Source organism: Scyliorhinus torazame, chromosome 3, assembly GCF_047496885.1.
Source record: "Scyliorhinus torazame isolate Kashiwa2021f chromosome 3, sScyTor2.1, whole genome shotgun sequence".
Taxonomy (NCBI): Eukaryota; Metazoa; Chordata; class Chondrichthyes; order Carcharhiniformes; family Scyliorhinidae; genus Scyliorhinus; species Scyliorhinus torazame.
This window is the reverse complement of record NC_092709.1, coordinates 302,386,534-302,402,135: the sequence shown is the minus strand read 5'-3', so window position 1 is coordinate 302,402,135 and position 15,602 is coordinate 302,386,534. Positions and strand designations below refer to the sequence as shown.

At 46.9% G+C, this 15,602-nt stretch overlaps 1 protein-coding gene across 2 annotated transcripts in view; it reads right to left on the bottom strand.

Moving 5' to 3' along the window:
• Positions 1-15,602, bottom strand: part of skor2 (SKI family transcriptional corepressor 2) — a 55,985-nt gene that overhangs the window by 18,121 nt on the left and 22,262 nt on the right. For both annotated transcript variants that reach the window (XM_072497451.1, XM_072497452.1), the window contains one exon: positions 4,571-4,662. In XM_072497451.1, coding sequence (XP_072353552.1) covers positions 4,600-4,662 — 63 coding nt within the window. In that variant the 3' untranslated portion in view covers positions 4,571-4,599. The remainder of the gene's footprint in view (positions 1-4,570; positions 4,663-15,602) is intronic.

Genomic DNA, 15,602 nt, shown 5'->3' with positions numbered 1-15,602 from the left:
CGAAATCGTCAAGCCTGACAAGGCTTCCCTGCTTGGTGCCCATGCATGCAAGCTACTCAATCCCGTCCAGCGCGTACATGCCATGTCCTCTGCCAATGTGAATCTTCAGGCTGACATTGACGAAATCCTGGCACAATACCCGGATGTGTTCAGTGGGATGGGCACACTGCCGTACCGCTACAAAATCTTGCTCAAGCCTGATGCCACGCCTGTGATCCATGCACCACGCCGGGTGTCGGCTCATCTGAAGAAGCATTTAAAGGCGCAGCTGCAGGAGCTCCAAGATCAGGGTATAATCTCTAAAGTGACGAAACCGACTGACTGGGTCAGCTCGATGGTCTGTGTGAAGAAGCCCTCTGGAGAACTGCGCATATGTATAGATCCCAAGGATCTTAACTGAAACATAATGCGGGAACACTACCCGATCCCGAAGCAGGAGGAACTAACCAGTGAGATGGCACGTGCCAAATTCTTCACGAAGCTAGATGCATCGCGTGGCTTCTGGCAGATACAACTGGGCGAGTCCAGCAAGAAGCTCTGCACGTTTAATACACCTTTCGGAAGGTACTGTTACAACCGCATGCCGTTTGGTATTGTTTCAGCCTCTGAAATCTTTCACAGGACCATGGAACAGATGCTGAAGGGCATTGAGGGTGTGCGGGTTTATGTTGATGAAGTCATTATATGGTCCACGACCCCAGAGGAACACATATCTTGTCTCCAACAAGTCTTTAGACGCATACATGCCAACGGCCTCAAGTTGAACAAGGCCAAATGCTCCTTTGGCATGTCATCAATCAAGTTTTTGGGTGATCAAATATTCCAGCAGGGCATGCAACCAGACTCGGACAAAGTCAGGCCATCAACACCATGAAGACACCGGAAGACAAAAAGGCGGTACTCAGCTTCCTGGATATGGTTAACTTCTTGGGAAAGTTCATTCCCAACCTCGCATCACACACCACGGCTGTCAGGCATCTGGTGAAGAAGTCCACTGCCTTTCAGTGGCTACCCACACATCAAGCAGAGTGGTTGAGTTAAAGGCAAAGCTCACCACTGCTCCAGTACTAGCGTTTTATGACCCAGAGCGGGAGACAATGCCAGGATGGCATTGGTGCGGTGCTCCTCCAGAAGGATGACTCCTCGTCCTGGGCTCCAGTAGCCTCTGCGTCCAGGGCCATGACTCCCACTGAGCAGAGGTATGCTCAGATAGAGAAAGAGTGCCTGGGCCTCCTCACCGGTATTGTCAAGTTCCATGATTACGTCTACGGTCTACCAACCTTCACAGTAGAGACTGACCACAGACCCCGAGTCCATATCATTCACAAGGACTTGAATGACATGACGCCCAGGCTTCAGCGCATTCTCCTTCGACTCCGCAGGTATGATTTAGAATTGGTTTACACACCGGGCAAGGAGCTAATCATTGCGGATGCCCTGTCTCGCACCATCACCTCGCCCTGTGAACAGGTCGACTTCATCCGCCAAATTGAGGCACAGGTGCAACTGTGTGCCAGCAACCTCCCGGCCTCAGACAAACGAGTCGTCAACATTCGAGAAGAGACTGCCAAGGACCCTCTTCTGCAGCGGGCCATACATTACCTTGCCAATGGTTGACAGAAAGGGCAATGCCCCCAGTTCTTTAATGTCAAGGATGACCTAACAGTTGTCGAGGGGATCCTCCTCAAGCTGGGTCGTATCGTTATTCCTCGCAGCCTCCAGAGCTTAGTGCTCAAACAGATCCACGAGGGACACATCGGTATCGTGAAATGCAGGCACAGGGCCCAGCAGGCTGTCTATTGGAATGGCATTGTTCGTCTTGCCAGCGTTTCCAGCCTGCTCAGCCCAAAGAATCACTCCAGCAACACGAGATTGTGACCCCTCCGTGGTCTAAGGTAGGAATTGACCTTTTTCACGCCAATGGGCGTGACTACGTGCTTATAATTGACTACTTCTCGAGTTACCCCGAAGTGGTGAAACTGTCCGACTTCACATCAAGGACTGTCATCAAGGCCTGTAAGGAGTCATTTGTCAGGCATGGTATTCCACTCACGGTCATGAGCGACAACGGTCCCTGCTTCTACAGCCAAGAGTGGCCCAACTTCGCGAAGCTAGACCAGTTCAAGCACATTACCTCAAGCCCGCATTACCCGCAATCTAACGGGAAGGTCGAAAAAAGGGTCCATATCGTGAAGCAACTGCTCTGCAAGGCTGTGGACTCAGCTTCTGACTTTAACCTTGCGCTCCTGGCATACAGGGCAACCCCTCTGTCCACCGGTATGTCTCCGGCACAACTCCTTATGAATCATGACCTGCGGACAACTGTTCCGGCCATTCATTTACCTGACCTGGATCACCTCCTCGTGCTGCAAAAGGTGCAGCAACTCAGAAACCGGCAAAAGCTGACATACGATGCACATGCTACTGATTTGCCTGTGCTCTCTCCGGAAGATGCTGTTCACATCAAGTTGCCTGGTGGAGGCTGGTCAGCTACAGCTGTTGTTGTTCGGCAGGCTGCTCCCAGGTCGTTCGTGGTTTGCATGGCTGATGGATCCATTGTCAGGGGCAACAGAAGGGCACGACACAAACTTGCCTGCCCACCATCGGATCTCACGTTCCCAGCTGTCGCCGTGCCTTTTCCGGACACCTTGCTCCACGAGGCCACCAATCTGGCTGCAATCCCGCCTGTCAAGGCCCCGTTGTCCCCACCTCCACCTCTCAGGCAGTCGACGAGGATCTGATGCCAGCCCCAGAGATTGGACTTATAAATATTTTCTTTGTACATATTGTTTTGTATCTGCACGCTAGACACCTTACATGTACATATGCCTTCACTCGCCATTTGCTGTAAATAGTTATATCTGTAAATATGTTGCATATGCTCTAAGCAACCGATCTTTCACAGGGGGGATATGCATAATATGCACCCATGCACATCATGAGGTAAAAACAGGCAGTGACAGACACCCAGGTTAGCCAATCAACATACAGGAAAGAACACGACCAATCACCAGACAGAACACCAGTGGGGGGCTTGCAACTATAAAACACGAGGCATCAGCACTCCGCCTCTTTCCACTGGTGACAACTGTAGTGTCAGTCAGGGTGTATATATCAATCAGCACCTTCTACACGTGGATCAGAGCTAGCCTGGTCTAGTAAGTTAGAGTTAGTACACTTAGAGTAGTAGAGTGTCAACCCACAGCCAGCTGTGTGCATTGTTGCAGAAGTTCAATAAATCGTATTGAACCAACGCCTAAGTTTGGTGTATGCTTTACAGTTCATCTACATCCTGTTGCAGTCCATGTTACCACAGGGTGAATAACACGACACTGATAATGGCACCTCTTCCGTTCTTGCCGGCCCAATACTGCACAAGTCTGGTGGTGGTGGCAGCTCTGAGAATCTGGGGGCAGTGGAGGAGAGAGAAGAGATGGAGGGAGCATCGGTTTGGACCCCGATTTATAATAATCATCGGTTTGTACCGAGTAGGCTGGATGGTGGGTCCCGGAGATGGCAAAGGGCAGGAATCAGAAGGGCAGGAATCAGAAGGATGGGGGATCTATTTATAGACGGGAGCTTCCCCAGCTTGAAAGCTTTGGAGGATAAATTTGAATTGCCAGCAGGGAATGGATTTAGATATTTGCAGGTGCGAGGCTTCCTGATAAAACAGGTGCCAGCCTTTCCGAGTGTAGAGACCTGGGTTAGTGCCATGGCTGGGTTTCTCAGTCTCGAGAAAATAAAGTTCGCCTTAAGAGGTTCAATGGCTGGGTTCACGCGGAGGTGGCAACCGTTCGTCAACTTTCTCGGGGAAAGTTAAAATGTCAGCAGATGCAGTTTTCCACGGGGGTGGGGGAGAGGGCAGTTTGTTGTTTTATGGTTGGGGTGTGTGAAGATTGGGATGGGGGGGGAAATGTTTATTGTACCATGTTGATGTCATTGTTGATGTTATTATTATAAAAATTTTGAAATACCTTAATAAAAATATTTTTTAAAAAAAATACCTTTCAGCAGAATTTGTCAGTTTGCTCAACTCGGGTGTCAGTGGATTTGATTTGCCCTAAGCAGCTACCACTATAAAGTAAGCAGTTTCTAAGGACCACTATTGGTTTCTGGTCACATTCCTCCCTCCAGCTCTTCTCCCACTCCAGCCGACTTCCAGGACCTATGTTATGGACACTATAGGAGAGACCATGACCCAAATTGGATTGAACCACTCAAGCAAGCTATCTCTGGTGTTGTGACAGGTGCCGGTTGCTTGCTGTTATCACTAAGATGAAGTGCAAGGTTCATTTTTGGAGCAACTTATAGCCTCCTGTTTGAGGCATACACTAGTAGCACTCCATCAGTTATGCATCTGTAAACAGGCCATAATAAATTTGTCCTCGCCGGGACAGGTTGATGCACTGTGCAGGGAACATCTGACACTGGGAGACTTGGGTTGTTATGTTGAAAATCTTCTCTATCTCCTTTCTCTCTCTGTTCACCACAAGTACCCACTGTGAAATGTTTCGAATTTAGTTCCCGCTTGTGATCTGTTCACAGCATGAAATTCGCCACGGCTACTGACCTGAAACTTCAGTCCAGTTCATTAACTGTTTAACTTTTATTCATCTGTGTGCTGATCCTTTCTTTCCTCATCAGGCTTGCTGCATATGGAATCTGGACGAATGATAGGGAGACAATGTGTTAGAGCACATACAAACATCTGAATTAGGAACAGGCCCCTTGAGCCTGCTCCGCCATTCAATAAGATGATGGCTGATCTGCTTGTGGCCTCAACTCTGCAGTCCTGTCGACCCCCGATACATTTTGACTCCCTTATTAGTCAAAAATCTATCTACCCCTGCCTTAAAAATATTCATTGACCCTGCCTCCACCGCTGTCGGGAGAAGGGAGTTCGAAAGACCCTTGACCCTCTGAGAGAAAGTAATTCTCCCCATCTCTGTCTTAAATAGGAGACCCCAAAGATTTAAATGGTATCCCAGAGTTCTAGTCTCTCCCACAAGGGGAAACATCCTTTCAACATCATCCACCCTGTGAAGTCTCCTCAGGATCTTATATGTTTCAATGAAAGCACCTCTCATTCTTCTAAATTCCAAAGGATACAGGCCCAACCTGTCCAACCTTTCCTCATAAGATAACCACCCATTGCAGAGAATCAGTGAAGTAAACCCTCTCCAAACTGCTTCCAACCCAACTATTTCCTTTCTTAAATATGGAGGCCAAAACTGTACACATTACTCTCGATGTGGTCTCACCAATGTCCTAAAAAATATAATGAGGTCACTCAACAAGATAGGGGAGTGACTATGGATGTTGTCTATGTGGACTTTTTAAAAGGCATTTGATAAAGTTTCTGACAAGTGATTACATGGAAAATTGAGAGTGTGTGGAATTGGAGATAAATTCATGAATTTGTAACTGATTGGAGTCAGAGAGTAGGGACAAAAGTGAATGTACTCTGGTTGACAGAGCGACAAGTAGTGTTGACCTGACATCTGTACTAGGGGCTCAGATCACAGAATCACAGAAAAATACAGTGCAGTAAAGGCCATTCGGCCCATCGAGTCTGCATCGCTGCAGACATGGGCGGCACGATAGCACTGTGGCTTCACAGCGCCAGGGTCCCAGGTTCGATTCCCCGTTGGGTCACTGTCTGTGTGCAGTCTGCACGTTTTCCCCGTGTGTGCGTGGGTTTCCTCCGGGTGCTCCGGTTTCCTCCCACAGTCCAAAGACATGCAGGTTAGGTGGATTGGCCGTGATAAATTGCCCTTAGTGACCAAAAAGGTTAGGAGGGGTTATTGGGTTATGGGGATAGGGTGGAAGTGAGGGCTTAAGTGGGTCGGTGCAGACTCGATGGGTAGAATGGCCTCCTTCTGCACTGTATGTTCTATGTTCTATGTTCATGAAAGGCACCTGATCTGCCAATCTTAATCCCATTTGCAGCACTTGGTCCACAGCCTCGAATGTTAAGGTGTGCCAAGAGCTCATCCAGGTACTTTTTAAAGGATGTAAGGCCACCGTCACCACCCTCTGGGTTAAAAAAGATTTTCCTCAAGTTCCCCCTGAACCTCCCACCCCTCATCCTGAACTTGTAACCCCTCATAACCGACCCTTCAACTAAAGGGAACTTTCCCTATCCACCGTGTCCATGCTCCTCATATATATTTCAATGACTTGGATGAAAGAATAAAGGGTGATGGTGTGCAGATGACACTAAATTAGGTGGAATTAAGGGTGGGAGCAGGAAGTTACTGAGGGAAGTAGACAGATTAAGTGAGTGGAGAAAGAGTGGCAAATGGAGTTGACATGGGAAAGTATGAGGTCATCCACCTTGACTTCAAGAAGCATAAATTGGAAAGTTTTCGTACTGCTGACAGTCCAGGGTGAACACATTTCTATTGAACGGTAGTGGCAAACTGGCAGTATCAATTCTGCTGACCTTTATGCTCTGCAGATGATATTCCGCTCCATTAACTGAAATAGAACTGAATAACAGTGGGGCAAATATTGGTTGGTATTTTGCACTCCCATTTGCATTGGGCCTGAATGGCAACAGGAGCGCAAAATTGTGTAAGAGGCCCAAATCGCCTTCTAGGTCAGCGGGAAGTCTCGCCGTGATTGACCCAGTCCCCTGGTGATGTAATAGGATTCCCAACAGGATATTTAAATCTAATTATCTCTGCCTGATACTCTCCTCCACCCCAATACATTATCCATTCACTCCTGGCCCTATGTGCGTCCCCACTTAATATGGGAATGTGCTATTTCATTGTACGAGAGAAACCAAGAGGTTATATCAGAAGGTTAATATTAGACTCTAACACTATAACAATAGATCACATTTTGTAAAGCAGACTGTGATGATTTTATATTTACCACTTTGTATTGCATTTCATTGGCCTATGATTCTGGTGCCAGTAAAGGGAGATAGTTTGAGCAAACTGAACACTGAGAACTGGTCACAGGAACCATTCATTTACAAGAAAATAGGCAAAAATGGGTCATTTCCTGCTTGACAAGATATAACAAGTGGTGTGTCACAGGGATCAGTGCTGGGGCCTCAACTTTTTTACAATCTATATAAATGATGGGACGAAGGGACAGAAAGTATAGTTACTAAATTTGCTGATGACACAAAGATAGGTAGGAAAGTAAGTTATGATGAAGCTATAAGTGGCCGACAAATGGATATAGAAAGATTAAGTGAGTGGGCAAAGATCGGGCAAATGGAGTATAATGTGGGAAAATGTGAATTGCCCATTTTTGCAAGAAGAATAAAAAGAAGCATATTATCCAAATGGTGAGGGATTACAGAGCTCTGAGGTACAGAGGCATTTGGTTGTCCAAGTGTATGAATCATAAAAGGTGAGTATGCAGGTAGAGAAAGTAATTAGGGTGTATTCTTCACCACTTGCCACTGGTCGCAGGGTTCCCGATCTGGTGGAGAATCGCACGTTAGGCTATAAATGGGCGCCGAACCCATTCTGATGTTCTAGTTCCCCGCTGGCGGCAGCAGCAGGCTACACACCCCGCTCTGGAAGGAGGATGCATATGGATCATTTGTATCCATTTGCATCTGATTAATGGGCTGGAAGTCTGATTCTCCAGCCCCCATGATGCTCCAGGCCCCTCAACCAGGATTCATGCAGGTGTGAATTAGTGCATGTATTTCCAAGTGTGGCCCTGGCACGGTGGACCTCACGTTGGGTTAAGGGATAAATGTGCAATGTTAATGCCCCCCAAAGTCCATCGGAGGGCCCACCACGAAGCAAATCCTGGCCCCAGATCCCCAACAGAGACCCCCCCATCAGAGACCCCCAATGGAGGTCCCCCCATCAAAGATACCCATCATTCTTTGACTTCCTCTTTTTCACAGGAGGAAGCACTTAGCTGCCTTTGATGTGGTGAGCGGCTGTCAATCATAGCAAGAGTACTTATAAACATTGTGGTTAGCATCAAGGCAGGTAATGGAGTTACATTCAAGCGTGAAAGGAAAGATCAATTAACAATCCATGAAGCAGCTTTCTCCGGGGGAATAAAGCTGACAACCACTGGCTAATGCAATGTGTTACTATGTGAAATTGAATGGAAGATCTGCATTTCAAAGGCTGTCAAGGGATTTTCAGTCATTTGAAATGTACTGGGTTTTCCAGAAAGCCTCTGACACTTGTAACAGCTGCTGTTTTGAACACTTCTGCCTGAGGCAGCAGATGTTTGGAAAGGGTAAGTGAAAATGCAGTGAATTTTCACTGTACTGCCTGGACTGCTCTTCAGATTTCAGGCAAGGGTTTTAGATGGTGGGAGGAGGGTTCTGATGGAGGGGTCTCTGATGGGGGGGCCTCTGATGGGGAGGGTCTGATTGGGGGGGTTTGATTAGGGGGTTAGATGGGGGGGTCTTTGATGGTGGCCTGATGCGGGTCTCTGTTGGGGGAGTTTGATGGGATCTCTGATGGGTGCCTCTGTTGGGGATTTGATGGGGGTCTGATGGGATGTCTGACAGAGGGGTCTGATGGGCTTCTCTGATGGGGGTCTCTGTTGAGGGTCAAAGGGGTGTTGGTGGGGGGGGGGGTGTTGGGTCACCCTCATGCGTACATGCTGTGGGGGGGGGTGACCTGTTGTTTCCATGGTGGTGGGGGGGGGGGGGAGTAAGCTCGCACTTGGCAGCAGAGGGTGGGGGCCAGGATTTACATTGTGGGGGGCTTGCGGCTGAACCTTAGTTTTGGGCCACCTGCTCAAAATGGCGGTCCAATGACAATATTCTGATGGCATGGCTCCTAGCGCCACTGGAGATACGGAGCGATTCTACTCCGGTGGGAGAACGTAGTCTCCCAACTGGAGAATCATGCCCATTAGAAAAGCTAATAGAATGTTATCATTTATTTAAGTGAATTGAGTACAAAAGTAGGGATGTTATGCTTCAGTTATACAGGGCATTGGTGAGACCGTATCCGTAGTATTGTGTACAGTATTCATTGAATCATACAGTACAGAAGAGGCCTCTCAGCCCATCAAGCTTGCACTGACAAAAAACTACTCTCATTTACACTAATCCCACTTGCCAGCATTTGGTCCATGGCCTTGAATGTTATGACAGTGGCGCTCATAGCCCCTCCCCCCCCTCCCCCCCCCATCCCACCCCCAATCAGACTCCCCACCAGATTGGGTTGTATCCCAGACTGCTGCGGGAGGCAAGGAGGAAAATTACTCAAATTTTTAATTCCTGTCAGGGGACAGGGGAGGTGCCAGAGGACTGGTGGTTGGTTCATATTGTTCCACTCTTCAAGAAGGATGGTAGAGATAAACAAGGGAATTACAGACCAGTGAGCCTCATATTAATGGCAAGGAAACTATTGGAGAAAATTATCTCCACTTGAGGAGGCAAGGTCTGATCAGCGATAATCAGCATGGCTTTGTAGAGGGAGGTCACGCCTAACAAATTTGAATGAAATTTTTGAGGAGGTGACCAGGGGTTGGATTCTCCGCTCCCCGATGCCGAAATTGTGTTCGGAGCCAGGGCGGAGAATGCAGTTTCCCACATGAAGCCGAGACCGGCGCAGGTTCGGTGAACCCCACCCCCTCTCACCGAAAAGCGGCATACTCGGAAAGACGCTGCGCACAGTATCCACAACTGCAGGCCATTGCCAGAGACCCGCCCTGCTATTCTTCACCCCCGACCGGCCAAATTTCCGACGGCGTGGACCACTCATGGTCCTGCTGTTCGGGAAACTCGCGAGGCGGCTGCGGACTCAGTCGACATGCGCATGTGCAGCCTCTGACCCGGAAGTGCGCGTGGGGGGGGGGGGCGTATCGATAGCTGGAGCTGTGAGCTCCACAACGGCTGCCTGCTAGCCCCCTGCAAGACGGTGAATCTGTGGCCTTTCGATGCCAGTGTTTCTGGTGTAAAAGACCACAGTTTTCATGACGGCGTGGGGACATAGTCCCAAAAACAGAGAATCCAGCCCCTGATGTGTCGATTATGGTAGTGAGTTGATGTAGTAGGGTGTAGAATTGCAGCAAAGCTTTGGACAAGGTCCCACATGGGAGACTGATAAAGAAGGTAAAAGCACATGGGTTTCAGGGTAATGTGGCAAACTGGTTACAAAATTGGCTTAATGTTGGAACAGAGGTTGGTGGTATAATAATAATCTTTATCATCACAAGTAGGCTTACATTAACACTGCAATGAATTTACTGTGAAAAGCCCCTAGTCGCCACATACCGGCGCCTGTTCGGGTACACAGAGGGAGAATTCAGAATGTCCAAATTACCTAACAGCACGTCTTTCGGGACTTGTGGGAGGAAACCGGAGCACCCGGAGGGAACCCCGCAGACACGGGGAGAACATGCAGACTCCGTACAGTGACCCAAGCCGGAAATCGAACCTGGGATCCTGCCGCTGTGAAGCAGCAGTGCTAACAACTGTGCTACCATGTGTAGAAAGTTGTTTGTGTGACTGGAAACCAGAGTCCAGTGGTGTACCACAGAGATCAGTGCTGTGTTCCCCATTATTTGTGATATATATAAACAATATAGATAAGAAGGTAAACGGGACACTTGCCTTTATCAGTCATGTCATAGATTATAAGAGCAGTGAGGTTCTGTTGGAGCTGTACAGTGCTTTGGTAAGGCCACAGCTGGAGTACTGTGTGGTGTTCTGGTTGCCTCACTACAGGAAGGATGTGATTGCACTGGGGATGGTGGAGAGGAGGTGCACCAGGATGGAGCATTTGAGCCATGAAGAGAGGCTGGAAAGGCTTGCGTTGTTTTCTTTGGAGCAGAGAAGGCTGAGGAGAACCTGTTTGAGGTGTATAAGATTATGAGGGGTATAGACAGGGTGGATAGGGAGCAGCTGTTCCCTTTAGTTGAAAGGTCAATTACAAGGGGGCATAATTTTAAAGTGAAAGGCAGGAGGCGGAGAGGGGTTTTGAGGAAAATAATTTTCATGCAGAGAGTGGTGGCCTGGGAGGGTAGTTGAGGCAAGAAACCTCACAATATTTCAAATGTATTTCTTGAAGAGTGGAACAATGCTATCCATCCTGCAGTTCTCTGGCACCTCCCCTGTGGCCAGGGAAGAATTAAAAACTTGAGTCAGAGCCCTGGTAACTTTACCCCTTGCCTCCCGCAGCAGTCTGGGATACAACTCAATCTGGACCTGGTGATTTGTCCATGTTTAAGCCCGCCAAAACCTCCAGTACCTCCTCACTACCTATATCAAACTGCTCAAAAATCTCACAGTCTCTCTGTCTGAATTCTGCACCTATATCCTCCTCCTCCAAACTGAAGACAGATGTGAAGTACTCATTTAACACCCTGCCAATGTCATGCGGCTCGACGCACAGATTACCCCCCTTTGTCCCTAATGGGTCTTACTCTTTCCCTGGTTATCCTCTTACGCTTGATATACTTGTGGAATATCTTGGGATTTTTCCTAGTCTTACCCGCCAGTGCTTTTTCAATCTCATTTTGCTCTCCTAATTGCTTTTTTGAGATTCCCCCTGCTCTTTCTAGACTACAAGAAGGCCTTTGTAGGTTTGTTCCATTTTTACTTGTTAAAAGCCTCTCTTTTCCTTCCTATCCAGTCCTGAATATTCCTAGACATCCATGGTCTTTGGATGTTACTCCAATATTTTACCCTAAAGAGAACATAGAACCATAGATATGTTGCAGCAGAGAAAGAGGCCATTCGGCCCACCTTGTCCATGCCAGCCCTAAGACACCCAAGTGCCCTTTCTAATCACCCCTTCCTGCACCCAGTCCATAGCCCTGTAGTTTAGAGCACTTAAGGTGCAGATCCAGGTAACTTTTAAAAGAGTTCAGGGTCTCTGCCTCCACCACCAACTCGGGCAGAGAATTCCAGACTTCAACTACCCTCTGAGTAAAAACGTTCTTCCTCATGTCCCCTCTACACCTTCTGCCTCTTATCTTGAATCTATGTCCCCTGGTTCTAGAATTCTCCACCAAGGGAAACAATTTTATCCTGTCCACTTTATCTCTTCCCTTCATAATCACCCCTCAATCAAGTCACCCCTCAGCCTTCTTTATTCCAAAGAAATACCCTCAACCTATCCAATTCCCCTTGTAGCCACGCTTTTCTAGCCCTGGCAACATTCTTGTAAACGTCTTCTGCACTCTCGCCAGAGCAATTACGTCCTTCCTGTAATGTGGCGACTGGAACTGCATACAATACTCCAGTTGTGGCCTCACCAGTATTTCATACAATTCCAACATTATATCCTTACATTTATATTCTATACCTCTGCCAATGAAGGACACCATTCCATAAGCTTTCTTTACAACCTTGTCTACTATAGGGGTTGGTTTAGCACAGTAGGCCAAATCAAAGCAGCATAATCAAAGATCCCTCCCACCCGGCTTACTCACTCTTCCAGCTTCTTCCATCGGGCAGGAGGTACAGAAGTCTGAGAACACGCACGAACAGACTCAAAAACAGCTTCTTCCCCACTGTCACCAGACTCCTAAATGACCTCTTATGGACTGACCTCATTAACACTACACCCTCTATGCTTCATCCGATGCCAGTGATTATGTAGTTACATTGTATATGTTGTGTTGCCCTATTATGTATTTTCTTTTATTCCATTTTCTTCTCATGATCTGTTGAGCTGCTCGCAGAAAAATACTTTTCACTGTACCTCGGTACACGTGACAATAAACAAATCTAATCCAATCCAATCAGTGATTATTATTATATTATTATTATTACTTGAACTGATGCCTTTAGGGACCTGTTTACTTGTATGTCAAGATCTCTCACTTCATCTACCCCTCTTAGAATATTCCCATTTATTGTGTGCTCCTTATAACTGCTTGACCTCCCGAAATGCATGACCTCACATTTCTCTGTGTTAAAATCCAGCTGCCACTTTATCGCCCCCTCCAACAACACATCTTTATCGTCTTGGAGGTTAGAGCTATCCTCTACACTATCCACTACTCGGCCAATCTTTGTGTTGTCTGCACATTTCCCAATTGTGCCACCCATGTTCACGTCCAAATCCTTCATATAATACACAAACAGTAAGGGTCCAAACACTGAGCCCTGTGGAACATGACTTGAAACAACTTTCCATTCACAAGGGCATCCATCGACCATTACTTTTTGTTTCCTGTTACTAAACAAACTTTTTATCCAGTTTTCCACATTACCCTGTATCCCATGGACTTTTCCTTTTTTGATCAATCTAGCATGTGGGACTTTGTCAAACGTCTTGCTAAAATCCATGTACACCACATCCACTGCACTACCTTCATCAACCCTTCTTGTCATATGTTGATCTATACTCTCGCCAATTCTGTTTTGAATGTTCCCTCCCCCATTCTTCTGCTGTCGATTTAGCCAGATGTAGCTGTTCCTAGTCTACTTTGGCCAGATCCTGCCTTATTTTAATAAAATCGGCCTTCCCCAATCCAAAACCCTTTTTTTGCAGACCATCCTTTTCCTTTTCCCTAACAAATTTAAAACATACAGTGTTGTGGTCGCTATCACTATAATTCTACCCCCTTGCTACCTTGAACACATGTCCGGCTTCGTTCCCCAGAACTTGGTCCAGCACAGCACCTTTGTTGGACCTTGGACATGTTGATATAAAAACCTCTCTTGAAAACATTTCAAGAAATCTGCTCCCTCTATACCCTTTATAATGTGACTATCCCAATTAATGTTTGGAAAGTTGAAATCCCCAAATAAAATTACTCTATTATTGTTTTTACACATCTCAGTGAATTGTCTACATATCTGCTCCTCTATTGCCCGTTGACTATTTGGTGGTCTATGATACACTCCCAACAGTGACTGACCCCATTTTATTTCTAAGCTCTACCCACAAAGGCTCATTGGAAGACCCTTCCAAGATATTGTCTCTCCTTACTGCAACAACAGACTCCTTAATTAATAATAATAATAATAATCTTTATTGTCACAAGTAGGCTCACATTAACACTGCAATTAAATTAGTAATGTAACACCACTTCCTCTTTTACACTGTCCCCTGTCCTGCCTGAAGATCCTATACTCTGGACTGTTGAGCTGCCAGTCCTACCCCTCCCTCAACCACATCTCTGTGATGGCACCAACATTACAGCTCTACATGTCGATACACGCTCTTATCTTTTACGTATGATACTCCGAATATTAAAGTAGAGGCCATCCAGCCTTGCCATCCTCCCTTGAAACTCAGCATGTTGTGTCCCTATTGCATAAACACTTTGTGTCCCCTCCCCTTGCTGAACTCATTTAAATCCCTTCCAACAGCACTAGCAAACCCACCAGTAAGAATGTTCATCACACTCTGGTTCTAGTGCAGACCGTCCTACCAGAAACAATTCCAGTGATCCAAGAATCTAAACCCCTCCCTCCTGCACCAACTCTTGAACCACACATTCATCTGTCCTATTCTCCGATTTCTGTACTCGCTAGCATGTGGCACCGGGAGTAATCCAGAGATTACAACCTTTGAGGTCCTGGTGTTTAGTTTACTGTTATCGTTGGTATCAATGTTACCATGACCTCTGTCTTAGCACCCTCTTCCTTCAGACACCCTACAGCTGTTCAGTGACATCCCTGATCCTGGAGCAGCTTGTGGTAGAGTCTACTAGGGATCAGGCAATTCTGGATTTGGTGATGTGTAATGAGGCAGACTTGATTAGCGACCTTAAGGTGAAGGAGCCCTTCGGGGGAAATGACCAGCATATGATAGAATTCACCCTGCAGTTTGAGATGGAGAAGCTGGAATCAAATGTAACGGTATTACAACTGAATAAAGGTAACTACAAAGACATGCGGGAGGAGCTGGCCAGAATTGATTGGAAGGGGAGCCTAGCAGGGAAGACAGTGGAACAGCAATGGCAGGGTTTTTTGGGGGTTATGAAATGAAATGAAATGAAAATCGCTTATTGTCACAAGTAGGCTTCAATGAAGTTACTGTGGAAAGCCCCTAGTCGCCACATTCCGGCGCCTGTTCGAGGAGGCTGGTACGGTTATTCGTAAGGCACAATAGAAATTCATCCCAAGGAGGAGGAAAAATGAGGGCGCCCAACCGTGTCTGACAAGGGAAGTCAAGTATAGCTTAAAAACAAAGGAAAAAGCATACAATGTGGCGAGGATTAGTGGGAAACCAGAGGATTGGGAAGCCTTTAAAAGCAAGCAGAGGACAATGAAAAAAGCAATAAGGGGGAGAAGGTGAAATATGAGTGTAAGCTAGCTAGCAATATAAAAGAAGACTGCAAGAGTTTTTTTCAATCTATAAAAGGCAGAGAGAGTCAAGAATAGACATTGGACCACTGGAAAAGGAGACTGGAGAAGTAGAAATTGGGAACAAAGAAATGGCAGAGGAACTGAATATGTACTTTGCATCAGTCTCCACGGTGGAAGACACCATTGACATACCAAGACTTCAAGAGAGTCAGAGGGCAGAGGTGAGTGAAGTAGCCATCACTCAAAAGAAGGTGTGGCAATTGAAAGGTCTGAATTGGATAAATCACCAGGACTATACCCCAGGGTTCTAACAGAGATAGCTGAGGGGATTGTGGAGGCATTGGTGGTGGTCTTTCAGTAATTGCTGGAGACAGGGAGGGTC